This window comes from Typopeltis vanoorti, chromosome 22 (assembly GCF_054136105.1).
Source record: "Typopeltis vanoorti isolate ZY-2024b chromosome 22, IOZ_Tvanoo_1.0, whole genome shotgun sequence".
Lineage (NCBI taxonomy): Eukaryota > Metazoa > Arthropoda > Arachnida > Uropygi > Thelyphonidae > Typopeltis > Typopeltis vanoorti.
Genome location: NC_143570.1, coordinates 94,998,178 through 95,014,652, shown reverse-complemented (window position 1 = coordinate 95,014,652; position 16,475 = coordinate 94,998,178). Strand labels below are relative to the sequence as shown.

Sequence of the window (16,475 nt, the reverse complement as noted above, 5' to 3'; positions counted from 1 at the left end):
TGGCCAAAGATACGTAGTTTTTTTTTGATTATTTTCTGGATCAGGTTTTCTTTTGGTTGTATTTGTCTGTATATTTCCTCATTGTTTCACTTTCTGGATCCAGCTTATTCTCAAGATCTTTCTATAGCACTTCCTCTCAAACGCTAATATCTTCCTTTCAGATTCTCTCAGGAGTACCCAAGCCTCACGTCCATAGAGCATGCTGCTGAAGATACAAGTTCTACAACGCTCAGCTTGGCTCTTCCATATTTTGTCCATGGCTTTTAAAATAGTTATTGCTCTGGCTATTCTAATTTTTATCTATTTTTTGGGGTCCAAGTCATGTGTCATGTGGCATCCAAGATATGTGAAGTGTTCCACATTTTCCGGTTGAAATCTGTCTATGGTAACTTTGTTCAGTGACTCCTGTTGCCCAAATATCATTATTTTAGTTTTTTTATAAAGTTGACATTTAGTCCATATCTTTTTCCTTTTGTGTATAGTGTTTGCAATGTCTGCTCCAGCCTTGCTGCATCTTCTTCAATCAGGACAATGTCATCTGCAAAGCAGAGGTAGTTTATTCTCATGCTATTTATTGAAATGCCTCCACCTTCTTCTTTAATCTTATCTAATGTTCTTCCCAGATATGTAATGAAGATGACTGGTGATATTGGGTCCCCTTGTCTTGTCTTGTGCCTTGACTAGTGGCAAACCAATCTCTAGTCGCACCTGCTATCCTGATTAATAAAGTAAAGTATACAATATAAAAATGCATTTCATAATGAGCATATCATCAGCATAAGCACATAACAAATGAACCATTACAGAGTGTGCAATTCCAGAATGCATTCTTTCTGTTGCTCTCTGGCAAGCAATATGATGTTAGTACAAACAAAATATAAATCAATACAAGTCAATAAGAAATGGAAAACAAAGGCTCATTACATGTATATTTAAGAAAAAAAAAAAAACTTAAAATTCTGGGAAATGGTGAACCATCATTAATTATCTGCAAAAAAAACCTTAGGCTGCCCAGGATAATATATTAAAAGTTATGATATAGTCATACTATAAGTGATGATAACATCTGTAGGAGACAGATACATAAAAATAAAAAATAAATAAAATAAAATAAAAAATCATATGCAAATAACTTTTTTTTATGTATAAGTATTTATTTCACTTTTTAATGTTTTTGCACTGGATTTATTTTGAGAGTTGTGTTTAGATTTAATTTTTTGCCTATTCACAAGTATCATACTACTAGCAAGAGATCAATAATGCCCTCCCCTTTCATGCTTCATATAATAGTCCATTTGTTATATGCAGTCTCATGATATGATGTGATACTCATCACAAAATATATTTCTATATTAGATCATGTGTGTATACTAATTCAATTACTTCACTATCACAGACAAGGTTTCAGTTGAAGTGACCCAACTTATCAAACACGTTAACAAAAAGGATTGATGACAGGAATACAACACTTACCCAACTCTGAGCAGCAGTAATAATGCAGAACAGATATTGCATTGATTGAAGGTCTGAAAATGCATTTTGCTAGATGAATGCATTTCGTAAGAAGGAACTTTTCAAATAACTCTCAGATGTTGTCATTTCAGCTAGCATGAGTCTCTTACAAATGCTTTCCAGTGGTCAAATCTTTGGATCTGAATTCAAATACAATCTGGAATGTCAGTAATCTTGATAACAACTTTTCAACTAAGTTGATTTCTTGTATAGTTGAAAGATTACAGCTTTTCAACTACAAGAATTTGGTTACATGGTAATTATGGCAGAGGTAGCTGACTCAGTTCAGTATGTTTGTTAATTCCCTGTCTAGTTTCCTGCTAGAAACTTGAGAGGAAGGGAGAAATAATATCCAAAACAAGCAAACTGGACAATGAATTCATTATTATTGTGTGACACCTCCAAGGAGTCCAAAGAGTCATCAAGGGAGGGCACCTACTCTACAATTCTCCATCTCCACCATTCACAATCCACCAACTACAACAACCATCATCGTCATCTACACCAATGCCATCTACAGCCCACCACCACCACTAGTATTTTCACAGATAATCACAAAGATTCATGTCTATGGTGGGATTCGAACCCAAAGCCTTTTGGCTGGAGAACTGATACGCTAACCACTCGGCCAGCCAGGCCAGTAATAATGTTATTTTGATGGTGCAAAAACATCAAAGGTCATACTGTGCCAAGACACAGTAGTACAATGGTAAATAGTTAGTAAGACAATCATAAACATCCATGCGTTTTTTCGTATTTTTTAGTATTTTCACAGATAATCACAAAGATTCATGTCTATGGTGGGATTCGAACCCAAAGCCTTTTGGCTGGAGAACTGATACGCTAACCACTCGGCCAGCCAGGCCAGTAATAATGTTATTTTGATGGTGCAAAAACATCAAAGGTCATACTGTGCCAAGACACAGTAGTACAATGGTAAATAGTTAGTAAGACAATCATAAACATCCATGCGTTCAGCGAGATTCGAACCTGCAGCCTCTTGGCTGGAAAATGGATATGCTAACCACTCAGCCATCCAGGCTGACGCATTTAACAGGCATAACATACTACCCTCACACTCAGCTGCTTCAAGCATAACTAAAATTTAACCACATTCTTGTAGCTGATTAGTAATTTTGGGTTTTAAAAACTTAGCCATTTCCACAACAAATGGCTAAGTTCAATCACTGATTTGTAACACATTATTACAATTATTAGCAGAGACCTCAAGGGAGTAAAGGATTCAGAAGGAGGTCATACATTACTAATACCAGATGTCATGCCTTCTCTTAAACTCCTTCACACTAAATATACTCACTACTCCAACAAGTAAATTGTTCCACTCACTTGATGTTTTGATAGAGAAAAATCCACTCTTGCCTTTTCTTAACCATATACACACACACAAATTTACCTTTCATGGATGCCATCTTGTCCTTTCTCCATATAATTAAAAATTTCATATCCCATAACACTCTTTCAGAAGTTTATAGACCTATGCACTCATATTACTGTCTGCAGTCCATGTACTGTATCCTGATGAGCTACATTCCATAATCCTAATATAATTTTTGTAACACTGCTTTAAACTCTTTCTGCAGTTCCATTATACTCTTGAAACCCAAGAAACTAAATATAGACAACACAGTAGTCCAGGTGGTCATATCAAGGTCTTGTAAAGAGGCAAAATTACTTCCTTATCATTACATGTCAATGTTATTTCAGCATCGCAATTATCCTTTGAGTTTATATGAAATTTTTGCTATGCAACTTTGAACTTCAAATTTCTTTCTACCAGCAACTCCAACAAGTAAATTGATATGACCACCTGGACAGTAGTCCAGGTGGTCATATCAAGGTCTTGTAAAGAGGCAAAATTACTTCCTTATCATTACATGTCAATGTTATTTCAGCATCGCAATTATCCTTTGAGTTTATATGAAATTTTTGCTATGCAACTTTGAACTTCAAATTTCTTTCTACCACAACTTCAAGATCTCCAGCCTTATCAGTTTCTAAAAGCATAATCATACTAATATAATATGTCACTGGCAATCTCATCACAGCAAAGCGCATAACTTTACATTCATTAAAGCTGAAGTGACAGTCATTATCATTTGCCACACTGTCAGCCTATTCAAATCATTATGTTAATGCTGTATAACAGTATCATCACTGATTATTGTACCTGTCTTTGCATGACCAGCAATCAATTGAACATCTGTCATGTTTCCAATATCACTAATATGTAAATTAAACAACAATGGTTCAAGAACTGATCCCTGAGACACACCACTGGTCACCTTAAAGCTGGATGATTCATCCCCTCCCTGATATACCACTTTCTGATACCTATACATCAGCCACCATTTATCCAAATCAATAGATTATATTCACATCCCATATTCTTCGGTTATGCAACAGTATTACTTTATCCATTCACTTTATTAACTGTAATGTTATAAAATATAAGCAAGTACTCAGAAACAACCTCTTTTTCATAAACCCATACTGTTCCCTGAAAAGCATAGCTTGTTTGCCAACCCATTTCTGTATGAGAGTTCTTACCAACTTATCTAAAATCTTTGCAACCATTCCACAGATACTGATAGGTTGGTAGACACATCAGTCTTTGTGCTACCCATGTGCAATGGGATTATCATACAGTCTATTTTTGTGGGATCTTTCTTGAGCTGAAACTCAGATTATACAAAACATGTTGAGGGCCTAGCCAGTTCAGTTGAACATTTCTTTAGCATATATACTGATATTACATTTTTCCTATTACCAAATTCATCATCATCATCAAATTCCTGCCATGTACCCTCAAGGAGTGTACAGGATATGACAGTACTACATGAAAAAATTACATCATTACTAACTTCCTATCTACAATTTTCCTCCAAATCAGTCTGTTACTTGTCAAGACTCCAACATTATCAGATCTTATATTTCTATCGTCTAAGGCACTTTGTACCGTATCAATCCACCTATATCTTGGTCTTCCTCTGGGTCGTTTTCCTGCCAACCTGGCAGAGAACACTTGTTTTGCTAATCTTTCCTCTCCCATTCTATTTAAGTGACCATACCATCTGAGATTAGCTCTGCTAACGCATTCCTGGATGCTGACAATGTCAAGTTCTTTCCTAATATCCTCATTTTTAATATGATATTGCCATTGATGCCATCTGTTCACGCCTCTAATCTTTCTCAGGACTCTCATATCTGCGGTCTCTAGTCTTTGGTCAAGTGTTTTACTTCTGACCCAGCTCTCAGATCCATAAGTTAAAATTGGTTTGAACACAGTCTTGTATACAGCTAATTTAGTGTTCCGACTAATTTCTTTCTTATTCCATATGAATTTATTCAATTGACTTCCCACCATACCAGCTTTGCTGATTCTGTTGTCTATTTCTATATTTAGTTTACCATCTTCAGTAAAAATTGTGCCTAAGTAGCTGAAATGTTTTACTTGTTCCACAGGTTCTCCATTCACAACACAGTTGACATTTTCAATGATTCTGCCTATTTTCATTGTCTTTGTCTTTTTATTGCTGACCTTCATACCATATCTATTACAACAGCTATTCAATTTAGTCAGAGAATCTTGCAGACTTGTAGCGGATTTATTTAGAAGTATAACATCATCCGCATAAAGCAAAGAGCTGACATTAACATCTCCAATTTTGATATCAGGTTTAATACCACATTCCTTCATAATGTGATCCATATAGATAATGGATAACAGAGGGGATAATGTACATCCTTGTCTCACACCAGATTTAACATTAAACCATCTTCCTGTACTTCCTTCAATTCTAACTGCTGACTCACAACTCAAATAAAGACTAAGTATTGCTTGATATAATGCCCCATTGACACCATATAACTGCAGCGTATTGAATAGCTTCTCTCTTGGCACCTTGTCATATGCCTTTTCCAAATCGACAAAACTTAAATACAGATCTTTGTTGTATTCCCATGCTTTCTCGACTATTTGTCGTAAAGTGAAGATCTGATCCTGACAGCCTCTATTTGGCCTGAATCCAGCTTGTTCTTCACCAAGCTTTTCTTCCACAATTCTTCTCAACCGTTTCTCAAGTATACTTGCATAGATCTTGCCAGGAACACTCAGTAGGGAAATACCTCTGTAATTCTCACATTCAGTTTTATTTCCCTTTTTATATATGGGTACTATGAGAGCTCTACTCCAATCATCGGGAATTCGTTCCTCTGTCCAGGCTTTCTGAACTATGCAGTGCAGCCACTGTAAGACTCTTATACCACCATACTTCAGCATTTCTGGTCGAATATCATCTACTCCAGCTGCCTTTCCACATTTCAAGCCTTTGATGGCTTTTTCTACTTCAAGTATGGATATGTATTCCTGACTGCATGCCTGTTGAGTGTTTTTTATCACTGTGCTGTCATCACTGCTTGTTTCATTTAGCAGTTTTTCAAAGTAATTACTCCATACTTCAAGGATATCTTTTTCTCCTGTTTTCATTTCACCTTTATCATCTCTAATTCCTTTTACAGCACTCTTTCCTCCATTCCTAAGCTTCTTCAACAACCTCCAGAATATTTTGCCACCTTCTTGATATTTATTTTCTATATTCTTGCCAAAGGCCTCCCATGACTTTTGTTTAGCTAGTTTTACACACCGTTTAGCTTTCTTACATTTGTCTCTGTATTCTGTAAGAGTAAAAGCTGACTTGTTTGCCAGGTACTTTTGATATGCTTTCTTCTTTTCCTTCATAGCCTCTTTAACTTCCTGTGTCCACCAGGGAGTTCTGATTTTTTTATCCTTGCACACAACCTCACCACATGCCTCTCTGGCAGAATCAATCAATGTTTCCTTCAGAGTTTGCCACTGAATCTCCAAGGTTTGATTCCTGTTCTCAAACTCTTTCATTTTCTTTTCAATAATATTTCTGTATTTTAGTCTACAGTTCACATCTGAGAGCTGCTCAACTTTTATTCGCTTTAAAACTTTCTTACATGTTATTCTTTTCAATATGAAATTCAATTTTATCCTGCTCAAGACTAAATAGTGATCACTTCCAATTTCAAATCCTCTGTACACTCTGGTGTCCTGCACCAGGGAGAAAACATCACTATCAACAATAACATAGTCAATGAGACTTTTCTTATTCCTAGCCTCTTCTCTCCATGTGAATTTGTGCACAATTTTATGTTGGAACATGGTGTTAGTAATAACCAGTCCATGTCCTGAGCAGAAATCCAACAGATATTTGCCATTATTATTAGCTTTGCTCTTTTCTCCAAATTTTCCCAAAATATTTTTGTATGTCTCACAATCATTTCCTACTCTACTATTTAGATCCCCAACAAGGACCAACTTTTCCTTTTTCATTGTGTCAGTTGCTTTTTCTAAAGCCTCAAAAAATTCCTCCACTTCTACCTTAGTAGAACCTTCTGTGGGACCATAGGCACAAATAAGTCTCATTGTCCAGTTCCCCATTCTCATATTTGCCCATATTACTCTGCTTGAGACTGACTGCCATTCAAGAAGATTAGCCTCGTATTTTGTGTTGAATACTATGGCTACTCCTTCTTTTCCTTGATTGTCATTGCCTGAATATAACATTTTGTATTTATTGCTCAGAAAGATCTCACCAGTTTTGGTCTTTTTTGTTTCAGTCACCCCTATTATGTCGATCTGGTACTTATCTAATTCCTCAGCTAGCTCCATTTCTTTGCCATTCAGGCTTCTTACGTTGATAGTACCGATCTTTAACTCTGGTGATGTTGAGTTGGGGTTTGTTTTCAGATTTGTTCCAGTAGCTGACTTTTCGCTGTTCGCCCTGGTTCCCTGGCGAAAACAACGGGGGCCTTGTTTAACCGGGCGACGCCCCAGCCGGCATGAAATTTTGTCATGTTGTACCATCATTTTTTTATTTTGGTTTAACCAATAAGAATACAATTTGGTCGGCTAAATCCCAAATTGCCAGCCCATCCTCGTCCGTTCAGTATCAAAGTAGATACCCAACAGGGTGCACCACGAGAAGGTGAGGATTGGACATTAGGTCAGAAGCCCTGGTCGGTTCTCCGCATTCCTTTAAAGGCTATGTGGAGGTCTCCTCTCAGTTATACAGCTTTGACCCTTAAGCACCCCTTGCACCTATTGACCCTTGACCTTTGACCCTTAAGCACCTATTGCCAAATTCTTATCCATGTTATTCAATAGTTCTTGAGCTACCTTCTCATACACCTCTCTTTATCTACTTTAGAAGCTCTGTGTTGCATACACCAGGCTGACAGATCTTAGTGAGCATCCATTATATGAACAAATGCATTTGCTTCAGATGCATTTGTTCATATAATGGGTGCATCCCAAGGATGCCTACCATCTGAATTTGGTCAAGTAATTCTTCCACATTCATTCTCTCTTGTGCTTGCAACATAGCATTAAAATTCTTCTGGGTGTTATATGCTATATGAAAAGCTTGTATTGTTGATTATTTATAGTAGTGCTTCATGGTATAAACAACAATACGAGAGGAAAAAATAAAAACACTTTTGGGTTGTGCCTTTAAAGCCAGCACAGCAAATTTCATTTTGTATTCCAACTTAGCTTTTTGTACAATATTGTACTTGTAACTTTTCTAGCCTGTACTTTACATATTTTGTAATGCCTCTAATCTTTATTCTCACAATATTCCTCCCACATCTTCATGTGGATCTCTTGTGTTAATAAAGTTGCACATCAGTTTCACTCCCACCCTATTGTTCTTCAAACTGTAAGGACACATTCAGATACTGCAACATTTAAACAACTTCTGTATGCTCCTTCCCATTCAGTAACCGATACCATGGGATAAACATAGTTTCTGCTGAGTAACTTACGGGCAGAACTTTTCAGACCTCCTACCCCTTTCGTAGATGTTCCAATTAAGGCAGGTTAAATACTGAACTAAATAACTTACAGCTTTTTAGTTCGGTATGTAACCTGCCTTAATTGGAACATCTACGAAAGGGGTAGGAGGTCTGAAAAGTTCTGCCCGTAAGTTACTTTCATAACTCAGCTACTAGTGTATTCTTTCTTGTGGTTATATCAGTTGCTTTAATATCATTTTTGTTCTAGGTGTTAATCAGAACATTCCAGAATCCCCTCATACAGGCAGATCAAAATTACATACATTTGACTTATATAAATTTGGACTTACACAAATTATCCTGAAAGGGCTATGAAAAAAAATTCAAGTTATAAAAATTTACTTTACTCATATGCTACCTAACAGCAGTGATCTGAAAGGCAGACAGCCTATGGAATACCTGATTGCACCTTCCTCACTAAATACATATGTCTGTTGTGAGGAAGGTGCAATCAATTTTAACATGTGTCATTTTCAACTCTTTGTCCACCATTATCCCCAAGTCCCGAGCCTCATCAATTTCCTGCAAACCAATATCATCAATATGATACACTATGTGCCACCTTTTCAACCCTGAAGCGCATAACCTTACATTTTGCAACATCAAATTGACAATCATTATCCTTTGCTCACAATGGCAATTTATTTAAATCATCCTGCAGGATATCACCTTTATCAACTAGTACTCTCCCCAGTTTTGCATCATCAGCAAACAACCGAATATCCCCTCTTAAATCTTTCCTATTGTCATTGATATACAAATTAAAGAGTAGTGGCCATAGTACTGAACCCTGAAGTACTTCACCAGTCATCATTCTCCTAGACCCCACTCCACAAACTACTCTCTGGTGTCTGTCTGTAAAACCCCCTCCCCCATCCATTTTTCATTTGCACTGGGTTTTGTAATAGTTTTCCATGTGGTATTCTGTCAAATGCCTTTGCAAAGTCAAGCAGTATTGTGGTGTACCCATTACCTTTAATAGAGTATTGCATCCCTATCCACCCACTGTTGTATTTTACCTTTCATGAACTTATATAAATCAATACTTTAACAACCACTCCTGATATATTAATTGGTCTGTAGTTTGCTACCTCTGTCTTGGAGCCACCTTTATCCAATAGTACCATTTTACCCTCTTTTAACTCCCTTGGAACCCTGCCATTTGCCAGAGTTGAGATTTAGATTGAACAACTTCATAAAAGGCAATGCCAATTGTCTTGCACATTCACGTAGTACACGTGCTGATATACCATCTAGTTCAGAACGTGAACACTGCTGTGTTCACATTGATATTTTTTAATATGCTGAACACTTCCTCTTCATCTACCTCAATGTTGATATGAATCTCTGTAAACATCAGCAACTTTAAAATCTCTACCTGGATAATACACCTTTGCAAAATGATCAATCAGCAACTCAACTATTTCTTTTGGTTCAGTCACCCTACCAAGAGCATTGTTTAAAGTCATTCTACCATAGTTATTTTCCCTCTTAATTGCTACATAATGATAAAACTCTTTTGGGTTTACTTTGGCCTGTTCGACTAATTCTCTCTCATAGTCTGATTTGGCCTTTCTCACAATATACTAGTCACCCTTCTTGCTTGGACTTTGTACTGCTCATGAGTATACTGATCACTTTTTTTCTTTATATTTCCTCCAAAATGTTTTATTTTTTTGCAGCTCTTGCTTTACATCCCTACTCATCCACTTAATTCCAACTTGGTTCATCCTCCTGACCTTCAGTATGCAGTCTAATACTGCTACTCTCAAGCACTCTCTGACCACCTGCTATGCTCTACTGACATTCTTTCCTTGTAGCTTCTCAAGCCATGGCAATATTCCAAGATGACTCCTGAGTATCTCATAATCACCAGCCTTATAGTTGAACATAAACCCCTTCTTGACAGAGAACTCCATATGTTTGGCAACTTTCCAGAACAAGATCCCAACTGGAGGCAAAGTGTCTACCTTGGTTATGGATACATCTTCTGACACTATTATCAGATCCAACACACCCTCAAACCCCTTGCCCTTCTATAACATGTTGTTACGTGTAATTATCCCTTATTGATCTAGAAATCAATAGAAATCAAAGAAATCAACAGAAATTGATCTAGAGGTGAAAACTATAAGGGAAGAAAAAAGAATTATCTAGTATTTATCGTATTTATCTGATAATAATCTTTTAAAAAATTTTGTAGCAGGTACGTAATGTGTCTTGTCACAAATCTAGAATTTTCGAAGATGATTTTTGTGTTGTAATAAGCACTAATAAAGTCTTTACCATAAATTTCCCCTGGTATATACATACATGACACGCTTGAACATCATGCTTCCATAAAGTGCTACTTTATGGAAGCATGATGTTCAAGATGAAAATTTCTGGATTACAGTAATAAACATGTTTTTTAAACACCAATATGAAGACAGAAAAAATGTGTAATTGGAGGATGGATCCTAATATCTCTAAAAGTCCAAAGTGAAACAGATGATGCTTTTATCCTGTTATTGAGAGTTTTATGAAGAGAAGAAAGAAGTCGCTGTTCAGTCATCTCTTGTTAATTTCATACAGAAAATTAAATGACCAACTTAAGCTTTTTTTTTCCCTATTTTCTCATACTATTTACGATTTCTTATATTACTTAGCATTAATAACTGCATACTGAAATCCAATTTGTGTGTGCATCCTGTAAATGAAACTAACAGAAATAAGTAAAACATGTTAATGCACTAACACAAACACATTGGAAATATGTAAGCAAAAAGGTTGGAGGTTAAATCAGACTTATGTAAAATTCAAGTAACATAAAGTTTCCAGAATGTAACTTTTACATAAGATGGCAAATGTCTGTACTTAACTACTTCTCAGGTCAGTACAGCATGATCAATGTCACCAACTGGTGGAAACACAGTCACATCTTTAACTGAGACACCTTCTGAGGCTAGGCTCAAATTGAGCACTCAGTTCTTTTTTTTTGTTGTTGTTGAAAAAAAAGTTAAAGTTCTCAGCAACAACGTAATTTTTTTTAATATAAAATATTTTATTTTTAAAAAAGGAGTACCATTTATAACATAATACACACGCAAACAAATATTGCAAACAGTGACACCAACTATATACATGTGGTATGTGCCTATTTCAGTTGAGTGTGCTGTCATGCGGCTTATGCGACCCGTGCTACAAAATTCACTTTAATTTGACCATATGATTTCATTTTTATCGATGTACGAATGTTTTAAGAGTGCATAGCGCATCAGCGCTCATCTTAATTGGTCCAATGCAATTAACTTGCAGGATAACTTTGAATATTTTAATTTATCAATTAATTATAACCAAATCTGAATGGAATGGAGGGCAATGGGTTTAAGATATATTAGAAAGCAAAAATGTAGGAGAATACTATGTTTGGTTGGTATATTTGAATTACTCAAAGCTGTAAATATAATAGTAAATTTGGAAGAGAAGAACAAGGCTTACCTCCTTCAACTACACTCATACAATCCTCAATATTTCTGGCAGAAAAAAAGACATTCAGGAGATCATCAACACTGTTTCCCAATGTAAATATGTGCAAAACAGATGAAACTCAGAAAACAAAAACAGCAGCTCATGAAAATGGCAATGTTAAATTGGATCGGTTGACATAATAACTAATCACAGCCACTGATTTCTGGATGCTATTGTTTCAGCACACACCTTGCTTAACCTTTTGGGTGGTTTAAAACCACTAGAATGCTAAGAATTTGATCCACTGCACCATTTGTATGTCTGTTCAAAGGGCTCAAAGGTGTCTATATTTGTCACTGCACACCTAGGCTATTAAATACAAATGTGATGCACTGTTTATATGCAATAGTATATTATGTTTAATATTAGGAATCACACGAAGCCAGGAAACAATTAGGGGAGTCTCTAACAAGAATAAATGCAAAATAGTATCGGTGATATTGCTATTCTGTGGGTGTGCAAGAGCACACCTGGAATATGCCCCTTTTGTGTGTGTGTGTGTGTGTGTGTGAAATTTAAACAGATGTCTCGAATCCCTTAATTTAAAAACAATTTTTGTTTTCTAACTTTAAAACATGTTAATGCAATAACACATACAATAAATATGTAATCAATAAGGTTGGGGGGTTAAATCTGACTTAAATAAAATTCAAGTTACATAAAGTTTCCAGAACTTAACTTTTACATAAAATGACAAATGTCTATACTTAACTACTTCTCAGGTCAGTATAGCATGATCAATGTCACCAACTGGTGTTAAAATAGTCAAATCTAACACCCTTTGACCTCAAGTTACTTTTTTGTTGTTGTTATTGATGTATCTAAATATAAGTTAGAGTTGTCAGCAACAGCTCAATTTTTTTAATATAAAATATTTCAAAAAAAAAAAAAAAAGCAATACCATTTATAACTTAATACACACACACACACAAACAAATATTACAAACAATGACACCTGCTCTCTATATATATATAATTATATATGGATGCTGCTGTTTCACATAGACATTACTTATCACTTCTTTTTTTAAAAAATAAGGAATTATTTTTTCTACCAGCATGGGTTGACTATTATTTTGCCACTCAATGCTAGGACTCTTGGTGAAATACTTTATTACATCAGTAGCTAGAATCTTTAGAGCGATTTTCACTGGCCTTTTTTCTGAAGGAGAAAACTGGTTTCTCAAGGGTCCCCCCCCCAATTGTCTCCATCTAAAATTAACCAATTTAGTCTTGCTTGAAAGAAGGCCTGATAAAATTCTGACTGTCACTGATTGATTTCAAACTAAAGTTTCTTTCAGAAAAAAGACAAACATTTTATATACAGAATGAAAAAATAAATACTGTGATCTCTTGATTATCAGACCCATGAACCTGACTCCTGAAACAGAATTATTTAACCGTACTTTTATTTAACCTAAACTCAAAAATATTTTAGACAACAAATCTGACAATGTTAAGCTATCACATGAAACTTGACAAAGGTACTTTCTGACATAATAAAAACAGATTTAAATATATATTTCACTAGTGGAATGATGTGGAAAAGTGTGTTACCGTGGCAATATGACTGGATGATTTCTACTATTAATATTTTTTTAGGATAATTATGCAGAAAGTTTCACTTACAGCCTCATAGAACATATTACAATGAGTCAAATTAATATTACCAAGCAGCAGACGACAATTTCTTTACTCACCGAGATTATTTCTTGCCTGGCTGGCAGCATGAGTTGCCTATTAAAGGAATAATATAAACTGATTTAAAAAATTCACAATTTTTTAATTTACATTTACAGAAAATTTCACCAATAAATTTGAGGAAATAATTATGTATTAATTATATTTTCATTTATACTCAATAACTGTTACAATTAACAGAAAAAATTATCAAATAATGAAAAGGTGCAATTTTTGAAAGAAACAAGGAAAATTTTTATCAAAACGATTAAGAACACAATAAATAGAATATTTAAAATAAATCTGAAATGATAACGTATATCCTATTGGTAAATAATCATGTGTGTGTGTGTAATTAAATATATATATATATATATATGTTAAAGATACCAAGCAATTTTATAAGCTAGGTTTTTTTAATCCTTTTTCCCAAGTAAGCAAACAGACAAGTCAGTCAAGTTTGCGGCTGCACATTTTGCTTACTTGGGAAAAAGGATTAAAAAACCTAGCTTATAAAATTGCTTGGTATCTTTAACATAATATATACCCAGGTAAAATACTTTCTACATATTACTCTCATCCTGAGATTTTTATTTAATGAGGTCAAAGCACATTATGGCAACTTGTTTAGGTAAAATATTTATAAGCTCTGTATTACTTCACCCTTGGCATTTTTTAGGTCTGGCTCCCACTGACGAGACCTCAATAAAGGTCGAAACTGGTATTATTATTATTTCGGGCGACTCCAGGGAGTCCTTAGACTCATCGAGGAAGAACAAATGAGCGACATGTGTTCTTCCTTGCGTATGGAAGAACACATGAGAAGAACATATATATATATATATATATATATATATATATATATATATATTAAGTTTATGAAGAAAAATGTAATCAGTTTTTTTTTTGGTTTTTTTTTTTGTATACTATGCAGTCTGCAATATATATAGCAGAAGGAGGAAAATTCAAACTAAAACTAATTTTTGAAGAGAATGAAGAAAAAACGAAAATATGATGACACATTGTCTACAAGGCATAGCCTGATTGTCATCCTGATAGTTTTGATATTATTTCATTATTTTACCATGTCCCACTAAACAAAACCCTTGACCTTATTTAAATTAAGCTGATATTAAATCCCACATTGTTTTAAAACCAAATAAGAAACTCAAAGATTGGAATCAGAGAGTTTCATGCCAAATATAGTAAACTATAAAAGTATCGGCGATTACTAGCATTAACTAATGCAAGTAGTCCTAGTACGTAGTACAATACCGGGCAACTTGCAGCAAAGGTGTATTTAATGAAGCCTATTGGCTCTTTATATTTAAGTACCCTTGACCTTAGTTATGATCCTATTTATCTTAAGATAAATACCTCCCCCTACATATATGAATTGTCCAAAAAAAATAAATAAATAAAAATAAAAAATTTTTTTAAAAATCGCCCAGAAAATATACAAACAGTTAAATGAGACTGCAATGAGTTCTATCCTTCTCCCCCCTTCCCCATGCAGAAAAAATTATCTACATCAAATTTCTAGAAAACCAAGCACTTACCGCTAATACATACATAAACCAAGTTTGGCTATGCTATGTACAGGATATATTTACTAGTTGGTCTCATGACTTATATAAATTGGATACATTTTTAGCACATTTAAACAATAACACATTCAAAAATATATTTTGCTATAGAAAAGAAACTGTCTTCCCTTCCTAGATACACTGATCACATAACTACAAAATTGCTCACTGTCCTTTTCAGTTTTATAGGAAATCTACACACGTACACACAAATATGTAGATAAGCAGGTGTTTCACCACCCATCCCAACAGTACATCACCTCAAAACATACACAGAGCTAAGATTATTTGTTTGAATGACAACCCTTACCAATGAACTGAAGTATCCTCATGATTTTGAACAACATATTTTAAGTCAATGACTATAACCCCTTTAAAAGAGAAAATACTGCACACCTCCTCCCAAATGTGCAAAACTCCCCCCCGTGGGGGGGGGGCATAGGTGCCAGAAACCCCCTTTCGAGTCTTCAAAATTCAAGTCATTGGAATTCAAGGAGAACCGGCCTACCAGTCCAGAACTCGGTGGGGTGGAGCCCCCCTAGTAATAACAATAATAATATTACATTGATAGCTGAAGGAAATTCCAATTAGACTAAGTTATAGATGTTCTAGCCAGAAACATCACCACACTGATAATTGGAGTCCTGAAGTGGCCAACGCTATAATGAGTCTTCAGAGTAGAGGTTCTGACAGATGACTTTCACTGCCTGACAAAACATCACCACACTGGTGATTACTGGAAGCCTGAAGTAGCCAATGCAATGATGGATCTTCACAGCATAGGTTTCATTTTCTGTTTCTCACCAGCTCTTCAATTTGATGTAATACTCCTGAAGAACAAACATGTTTAGAAACCTATAGCCTTCATTTCAAGGATACAGTGGTCAAACAGTATAGGTTTATGATAGGTCATGCCAAAGACCATGACCTATCAGAAACCTATAAATAATTGAGTTGGGAAGTTTCCCATTCAACTGGCACAAAACCCTTCTGCCAGTTCATGCCTGGAGAAGGAAGGGGAGTGGAGTTAAGTAGTGTTATGTGGGATATTATGGCAAGGAGACTGAAGGAGACTTTTTAAAGATAATAAGGACATCCAGTGAGAGGAGATATAACTCTTGGACAACAATAATACACACGGTTATGTCCAAGAGTTATATCCTCTCACTGGATGTCCTTATTATCTTTAAAAATATAATAAGTCTCCTTATCCTAACTATCTCCTAATCAAAAAATGAGAGTAGAGACATGCATTGCAATTACAAAAACCTCTCTCAAAAAGCAACT

At 35.2% G+C, this 16,475-nt stretch overlaps 1 protein-coding gene across 5 annotated transcripts in view; it reads right to left on the bottom strand.

Moving 5' to 3' along the window:
* Window positions 1–16,475, bottom strand: part of RhoGAP19D (Rho GTPase activating protein at 19D) — a 503,360-nt gene that overhangs the window by 403,165 nt on the left and 83,720 nt on the right. For all 5 annotated transcript variants that reach the window (XM_090412052.1, XM_090412051.1, XM_090412054.1 and 2 more), the window contains one exon: window positions 13,623–13,659. In XM_090412052.1, coding sequence (XP_090268178.1) covers window positions 13,623–13,659 — 37 coding nt within the window. The remainder of the gene's footprint in view (window positions 1–13,622; window positions 13,660–16,475) is intronic.